Below are 8726 nucleotides of genomic sequence, written 5' to 3'. Positions count from 1 at the left end.
ATATTAAATATATTGGTTCTGGTCAGGCTGCCAAAGCACTTGTGTATTATGTGACTGATTGCATCACAGAAAGTTCTCTACCTGTGCATGTGGGGTTAGACGCATTGAAATATGCTATCAAACAAAACAATTTAAAATACATGGGCGTGTAATCCACTAGCTCCGATAAAAATAAGAGTTTATTCATGAAGAGTATGAATGCTATCATGGTTTGTCAAGAATTGTTCCACCAACAAGTAATGAGTTACCTGGTGGGGGGAGGAGATTGTTATTCAAGTCATGCATTCAAACTTTTGCGCTGGTATGAGTTTGACCGTTATGTGAGAAAGGAACTTCATGAAGAAACTCCAGACATTACTTCTGGTAACAACAATTTTCAAAATGAGGATTACCACGCCATTGATGAAACTGACACAGTTGATAATTCTGTGAGGCGTGATCAGATAAAAGATTTACAGGGAGAGCAGGCTTTCCTGTCAGTAGAAACCAACAAAGTGACAGTATCCAGTGAACTTACGGACTATCGTTGTAGGAGTCATGAACAACCATGTGATTTATTGTGCTTGTGGGACCACACTGGACTTGTCCAAAAAACCCTTCACGCTCGTGAAGATATGCGCCTCCAGAGTTTACAGGAGAATGATTTTATAAGACAGACTCATTCACGCAGCAGACAGCGGCATGGAAGGAAAGCGCTTCCGCAAGGTAAGTTAGATATAGATCATCCTCAACATGGGACACACCTTATGAGAATTTGAGATGAACCTCTGGTCCCAGTTTTAATTGGGACAGCAATACCTAGACAGGATAAAATGCAAAATGAATGCAATGCTTATATTATTCAAACATCGGAGAAAACCATCGGACCTGAAAGCTGAACATCAGACATGGGAGGAAGTATTCACATCATATCAATTCAAACCTGAATAGCAAATTGTCATAGCAAATATGAATGTCAAAAATGAGTGTAAAGATGCCTGCAATGCAAGTGAGTGTGATCGTCAACAAGGTAAACAGATTGATCCTTCACTAGTGGGCATTAATTACGTGCGACCTCCGGTCAATATAGATTCCTTGCGTATCTCATTGTTGGATGTCAAGGTGGACAATTTAAACGGATTCTACACTGAAGTGCAGACCGCCACTATGGCCCATAATACCCATGACAGTGTTCACGGTGTCCCTTGAGTGCTCAGAAATGCACACAATGCTCTAAACATGGTGGAACGGGCAGGTTTCCTGGAAGTAAATGATACATTATTTCATACAACTTCAGGAGATTTCAGTGTACCTTCTGTTAGCAATAATCTAGATTGTGCACAGATACAAAAGCAGGCTGACTGGATGGCAAAAAAGAAAAAAAGAAAAAAAAACCACTTAATAAAGAACCAGACGTATACCCAGTAGAACCCACCTTACAGCATTGTCACAAATGACAACGGCTCAATCCTTCCACACTACTGATGGAATTGGCTGATGACAATTCTCTCTATTAGAACTATGCTGAAAGTGATCTTAGACAATATCCCGACAGGTTACTTAATTCCGTTGTAAGTGATATGGGCTTGAATGACAACAAAGAACAAGAACATGCATCTCGCATAGTTGGTAAACATGTATTACACAGTAAACCTGATCAATTGTTGCTCTACATTGCGGGTATAGGGGGGACTGGCAAGAGTCACATTATCATGTCCATTGTTGAACTGTTCAACCGTTGTGAATTGTCAAATAAAATCTTACTGAGTGCGCCTACAGGCTGTGCCGCAGTGTTAATTGGTGGGTACACCACTCATGCTTTGACATTTTTACCTAGGTCAAAAAACAAACCGAATCAAAGCAAGCTGGAAAATAATATCTTGCCGCATGTTATTAGCAAAGAGTCATGACAGTCCCAATCGTGATAAACCTTTTGGTGGGATCAACGTGATTTTCACGGGCAACTTTGGTCAGTTGAAGCCTGTGAAAGATAGTGCTTTGTTCAGCCACAAGTTGCTGCATAACCTGTCACCAAACACAACACAGCACAAACTTGGTCAAAGTGCTCTCCATGATGCTTTCTTGTGGAGACAAGTGACAGACATTGTCAAACTTAAAAAAGATTATGGGCAAAATCGGACCCTGCATTTGTGAACCTGTTACAGAGGATTTGGGAAGGACGTACTTGGGATGGTTTGCAACCTATGACAATTGAACAAACAGGAAACAGTGTAAACTGCTCCATATCAGACTTCACTGTACTTGAACAGAGGATCATGCCTTGTCTTGTGGCTCACAAACCTGAAGAAGTTAAACAATCTAGACACACACCCGTTGTTGTTGCTGAAAAGATTGTGAGAGATGTAATCAATTATGCAAAATGTAAAACTTACGCTGCTTCTACTGCTCAACATTTAGGCCTTTTTCACTCCAGTGATGTAATGCATAAAGAGCCACTTGATGATGATCTTGGCAAAATAGCTTGGAAGACTATACCATCCAACGTATCAAATGACAGCTTGGGTATACTTCCCATGGTTGTTGGTATGCCTGTGATGATAACTGAAAATGCTGCTATACAATGTAAATTGGTTAATGGCGCAGAAGGGATGGTGAGCAATATAAAATATTCAGAAGATGAGAGAGGTTGAAGATTTGCAGATTTGCAGATTGCGCATATGTTAATGTACCTGGTTGTGGATTACAGGCTCCATTCCTACCTTTTGAAATGGTACCCATATTGCCAACAAAGGCGAGGTTCACCTATGTAAATAACATTAGAATCAAGTTTCTGATAGTACAACAGCAGTTACCTCTTTTACCCGCATATGCTTTTACAGATTACAAGGTACAAGGCAGAACCTTGCATGAAGTTATTGTAGACCTTGCAAGATGTTTCAGCCTTCAAAGTGCCTGTGTTATGCTGTCCCATGTGAAGGAGTTGGCAGACGTAATAATTCTGCAGGTATTTCCCAAGTCTAAGGTAACTGGACAACTTGCTCACAATTTCCGGTCCAAATTTCAGCGGTTATCTGATCTGGATGCAAAAATGCTAATAGACTTTGAAAGTTGTCATCAACCCACACAGTATTGATCAATTGACATGTTATCAAACTGTGTTTGCTCTACATCTTACATTTGGAGCCACTACTCTATCACGGTCTACTGAAAAATGGACCCCGCTCCTTTCATGGTGACAAAAGGTTTTAAAAGCTCATATCCTTCTTTGCACTTTGTGCCCCCCAAGTACCAAATGACAGCCAAGCTGTGATCATAGTACCTCCTTACTACCTCCATTAGCGGTCCCATTTGCGATCATATGTCCAGTTGGAATTTGGCAAACAAACAAATATGGTCAAATGTGTGGTGAATAGTATGTGGGCAGACATAATCAACCTGACACCAGTGCATTTTGTATTCATTGTCCCATCCGGATGTGTTCTCCTGGATATTGTATCTGTGAGAGGCATACTTTGCTAAGCTTGGATTTTCCAACAGATCAGAAAAGTATTCGTCCATATGATTCACATTCACAATGGCTCGGTGCTGGTTGGTGGTTGTGGGATATGCAGAAAAAAAGCCATTGCCTGATATATAGTTCATTGCCGCTGTCAGATGAAAGTGAATGATGGGTGCAATGCTGGCTGATCCATTGGCGACCACAACATTGATGCACCTGTCTCCATTGCAGAGAGTAAACACCTCAGCAATCCCTGTTTCCTTTTTCTTTTCTTCCACATGTGTTCCTTCTCTACCATAACCCATGTATCCCTCTTTGTAGTCTAGATGCCTCAACACTTTATTTTTGCACTCTAATGGCACATATATATTCATATCTCCTGCCTGCCATCCACCCAACTCACAATAATGCAATGCAACAGATCCTAAAACCATGCCACAAAATTGGCGCAACATGCAAAAGAATTCAGGTATATGAATGATGAACGGACTGACGGTGTCATGGAGTCGGTGGATCAGATAACATTGGACGGCCATGTAGTTCTCGCAACTGGTTGTTCCAAAAAAAAACCGAGTCGGGGACTGACATTTTATTGAACATCAACCCCACAATTTTGACAGAGCATGGAGACATCAAAAAACCAGAGGGATCTTTGTTAACAAACAAAGACATTGCAGGTGGTGTTTTGATTTTCCAGATGATGGTTTTGTCTGCTTTATCATGTGTCTTTTGCCACTTTTAAGAATCAGCCTATATTATTGAAAATTCACTTGTACCTTCACAACACCTTATCAGCTGCTTTTTTTTGTCCCCCCTCTTAATCATTTGCCACAATGCATTTAAAATCTCCCTTGCTCTCTTTGTCATCCCAAAAAAATGCATCTTATTGCCATGTCCTATTGATGATGGGGAGTGGTTACCCCTTTGGCTGCAATGAGTTGGTTGTGCTAGACAACAGGAGGACTCGCTGAGTCCTTCCCCATGTATTGCTCTTGTATATATACTAAAATACATGAGGTACTGTACAGTTATAAATAAAATTCAAAGTCCGATGTCTAGCATGTGACCAGTCACATGATGAGTCTAGACACTGGTCAGGTGATATGTCACATGACTGGTCATGTGACTATGAAAAGTCGAAAATGTAAAGTAAAGTAAATGGTCACATGACTGGTCATGTGACTTGGAAAATAAAAGTAGAAGTACAAAAGTGAAGCGTAAGTAGGTGCTGGTATGTTAATTGTAACAATATACTTTTCTTTGGCCTACGCACTGCTCATCTTTCCTACAGATAACACTGGACTTTTCATATACGAACAATGACCTCACAACATTGCTGAAGACATTACTCACACCATCAATCTTTCCTTAAGCTCCTGGAAAATTGTACCAGCCACGTTCAAGGACATCAGTGAATGGGCCTGTGTTCAACAAAACCCTTGTTCATCAGACCGAACCCACAGTCACTTCTCTTGTACAAGACCATTAACCTCGATCCTACAACATTATATCCCATCACAGTTCGTCTGCAAGGATTTTTAGGCAGACATCAACTGTCTCCTCTAGAAATGTGGAACAGGTAAGTCTTTAGCATGATATCATTTCCGTACTTATTTTCAGTGTTTCCCTTTCACAGTGCATGTACCCGTGCTGCAGGTGCCATACCAACTTTATGTGTCACTTCTGGAGGCCACAGTGGCTTATGGGAACATACCCTACAAACAATCAGTAACATGTAGTGATTCATACACATCTCCCTTGGTAATTGTGAGGGAGAACACCCCTATATTGACCTGGAGGGGGAGCTTGTTATGCAACATCATGTTTTTACAAAGGCATCCATTAACCCCTTCCTTATTCATAGCAAAATATGACGTTCATTTTTAGGTGTTACCGTCAAATGTACACATCCAAAGTGTTTTACATCCTTCTGACAACCCTTTCAATTGGGCTCGTGCTGTCAACAACACTTGGCGCGTGACTGAGAAACTTCAGATGGGAAGAACACAGCAAAATGGAGATGTTCAACCATGTTCCCAAGCAGTGTTCTCTCATAGCGACTTCATTGAGATTAGAGCATTGTTCGACATCAGTGTCAAGACTTCTTGCATAGGTGAAAGGGAGGTCCGTGCACATCTCAATGTCAAACATGTCTGCCAGCTAATGTCTGCCACTGATGCTCATGAAGTGAGTCATTGTCCCTGTTCAATTTTTTTGTCAAATACTCAATCCTCCTACAGCTTGGTGTCATAACTCCCACAAACTGCACAGTCATCCCCAAATCACCCACTCAACCTTCACCTGCCATCACAAAGGTGGGTCTCATTTTTGCTAATTCAGCTTCTCCCTCGACTGCAAAAACATGCGGTGAAGGGACTGAGTCTGTTGTCTGTGACTGACAATTTATCTTACTATACAATTCAACTCTTTTTATAAATACTGTAAACTTTCTACAATGTTCTCAATTTCTTCACCGTTCACTGTTAAGACAAAGAACAACTCTTTGAGCAATACAATTGTCTTTTCTTACTTGTGTTGCCAATAAGTCTTCCTGCCTCCTATGCTTTCCAATTCACTTATTTCATATTCAGGCCTGTTTTGACACTGACGCTCCATAACACCCCTGTCATGGGTTTTTTTCTGATCACTCTTTCAGACTTCCCTTTTTTTCATTTTTTTCTTCTTGATGAGATGACAACACACTGAACCTTCCACTCCTTTGGTTCGGTCGCAACAATTGGCCTCAAATCAACTGTTCTTCTTGTTCCTCAACTACTATCTTCCCCCTTCTCGGAGTACCATGCCTGCCTCTAAATGTACCACTACTCCTCCAAAAGTTAATGTAAAAAAGGCGAGACTGACAAAAGGTCCTGGGGAAGGGAGGTAAAGGGTTTTCACCCTCCATGATCTTTGATTATACCTTGCAGTAGCGACACCTTGTCAGAAGTGTCAGAATTTTCTGAACATGTTTTCAATTTGGATGTCTTACACTCTAAAACGCACAATCACTCCGACAACGGCAACATTGCTCCAGAAACTGATTCTTGCTTGTTGTAAGCAATTCACAATACTCTTTGAACACAACTACTTATTCCTTCGTCAGCCTGGAGACTGAAAGTAAGGAACTTACGCCTACTGTTGCATCCATCCGTGATAAGAAGCTTGTTGAGAGTAAAGACATTCCCTCTAAAAAGGTTGACAATCACTTAATGTACGTCTCACCCTCTTCTTGGAAAGTTCCTACTGATATTTTCTCAGCACTGAGGATGCCAAACCACGCAATGCAACAGAGGAATTGATAGTGAATGTTGCTATTGATCCAGATATGGTCACAACCCTTGAGGATGCTCTCATTTGGTATGATCTGTTTTTCACTTGTCAACGCAAACTGCTTTTTCAAAATATCTTACAGCCGCATTCAACTCTTCCTCAATTATGCCAACAAAGAAACCCATACTTACAGCATTGACACTTTGCCAGACATTGATGCCTGGGGTCTCGAAAGATGTAACAAAGATTGGACCTATTACCTTTGCGAAAAAAGAACCAATAACCCATTCACAATTTGGGTTGCAGGTAACAAAACTAAGTGAAACTCAGCCGCTGCCCGAGAGGCTATAGAAATGACTGAGGTATTCCTATACTAAACCCCCTACTACTTATAGTCGGAGGTGCTACTCGCTACAGTATAATGACTCCTAGGAGAACAATGGTTACTCCATGGAGTGGTGGCTATGCTCCATGGAGAACAATGGCTGCTTCGGCAGAGACCGGGTTTATCCAGTTTTGTCACTCCCACTCGAGTGCAACCGTGGTCCCATAGCTTTAGAGAATTTCCAGTGTTTTTCATGAGTGAGTGGTTTAGTGAGAATGTCTGCAACCATATCTCCTGTAGGAACATATCTGATTACTGCCTCTCCATTTGATACTAAGTCATCTCAGATAAAATGATATTTCCGTTGAATGTGTTTTGTGCGAGCACGGAACTGCAGATCTCGTGTAAGAATGATAGCTGCTTGATTGTCACAGTGCAATGTTGTAGGTCCATTTTGAGCATGTCCAATTTCTTCAAAAAATGTCCAAAGCCATGCAAGGTGTTGTCCAGCATTGCTCAATCCAATGTACTCTGACTTTGTGGAGGATAAAGCTACCATGCTTTGTCTTTTGCTTGTCCAGGAGATTGCTCCTCGGATGGTGATAAAAACAAACCCTGATGTTGATTGAGACGTGTCTGGGTCTCCAGACCAATCTGCATCTGAATATCCATAGGAATCCATGTCCATGGAGACATCTGTGCCATCATATTGTAGTTCCATGTCCCTGGTTGCTTTCAGATATCGGAGGACACATTTTGCAGCTTCCCAGTGATGGCTCCTTGGAGCTGAGCTATGCCTGCTTAGTATTCCAACGACATAGGCAATGTCTGGGCGGGTTCCGAGCATGGCATACATGAGGGAGCCTACAATTGAGAGGTATGACACTTGACGCCCTTCAATATGCATCTTGTGTTGCACAATATCTTCCCCTGGAGCATTTGCAAGGAGTTTTGATCCATGGGCCATTGGTGTCCATACTGGTTTGCAGTTCTTCATTCCAGTACGCTCCAGGACTGTGTCAATGTATTGGTGTTGCAATAGGGATATTGTTTTGTTTGAACGATCACGTTGGATTTCTATTCCAAGGATGTATTTTGCTTCTCCAAGGTCCCGCATTTTGAATATGGATTCGAGTTTGGCTTTTGTGATATCCATGAATTTCCGGGATGAAGCTCCTAGGAGGAGGTCATCTACATAGACAACAGCAAAGCATATTTGTTTGTTGTCCCGGAATACATAGAGACATGTTTATGCATTTAGTCTTGTGAAACCGAGCTCCTGGAGCTTGGGATCAAAAGTTTTGTTCCATGTACGACCAGCTTGTTTTAACCCGTAGATGGATTTCTTCAATCTCCAGCAGTATCCAGGTTGGATAGGAACACCCCCTGGAGGAAGCATGTACAGTTCTTCTTCAAGTTCTCCATTGAGATAAGCTGTGGATACGTCCATTTGATCAAGTTCTAGGTTGTACTTTGCTGCCAGGGCTAGAATAATTCGGATTGACTCTAAGTTTGCAACCGGAGCAAAAACCTCCTGGTAATCAATCCCCTCCCTTTGAGTAAAACCTCGTGCAACAATCCGGAGTTTGTATCTCTCAATGTTTCCATTTTGATCAAACTTGATCCAGACACACAGGTTTTGATGTGATGGGTTTTACTCCCTTCGGAAGTGGAACAGTGTCATATACTGCA

The 8726-nt window shown here is 41.6% G+C and overlaps 2 protein-coding genes across 2 annotated transcripts; both read left to right on the top strand.

The window, feature by feature from the left end:
* Positions 1 to 206: 206 nt before the first annotated feature.
* On the top strand, positions 207 to 1188 carry SERLADRAFT_404509 (uncharacterized protein; the record flags this gene model as incomplete). The annotated part of the gene is made up of 4 exons (XM_007312070.1): positions 207 to 475; positions 657 to 705; positions 931 to 988; positions 1070 to 1188. 4 exons carry the CDS (start codon positions 207 to 209, stop codon positions 1186 to 1188), a joined length of 495 nt encoding a protein of 164 aa, XP_007312132.1.
* A 4414-nt stretch (positions 1189 to 5602) lies between these two features.
* On the top strand, positions 5603 to 7032 carry SERLADRAFT_431737 (uncharacterized protein; the record flags this gene model as incomplete). The annotated part of the gene is made up of 6 exons (XM_007312069.1): positions 5603 to 5626; positions 5680 to 5819; positions 6367 to 6492; positions 6543 to 6650; positions 6698 to 6796; positions 6852 to 7032. The coding sequence occupies 6 exons, from the start codon at positions 5603 to 5605 to the stop codon at positions 7030 to 7032; spliced, it is 678 nt and encodes a 225-aa protein (XP_007312131.1).
* Between the last annotated feature and the right edge of the window lie 1694 nt (positions 7033 to 8726).

This window comes from Serpula lacrymans (genome assembly GCF_000218685.1).
Source record: "Serpula lacrymans var. lacrymans S7.9 unplaced genomic scaffold SERLAscaffold_1, whole genome shotgun sequence".
NCBI classification, from domain to species: domain Eukaryota; kingdom Fungi; phylum Basidiomycota; class Agaricomycetes; order Boletales; family Serpulaceae; genus Serpula; species Serpula lacrymans.
Note: the sequence above shows the minus strand (reverse complement) of the source record. Positions and strands in the feature narration are given on the sequence as shown.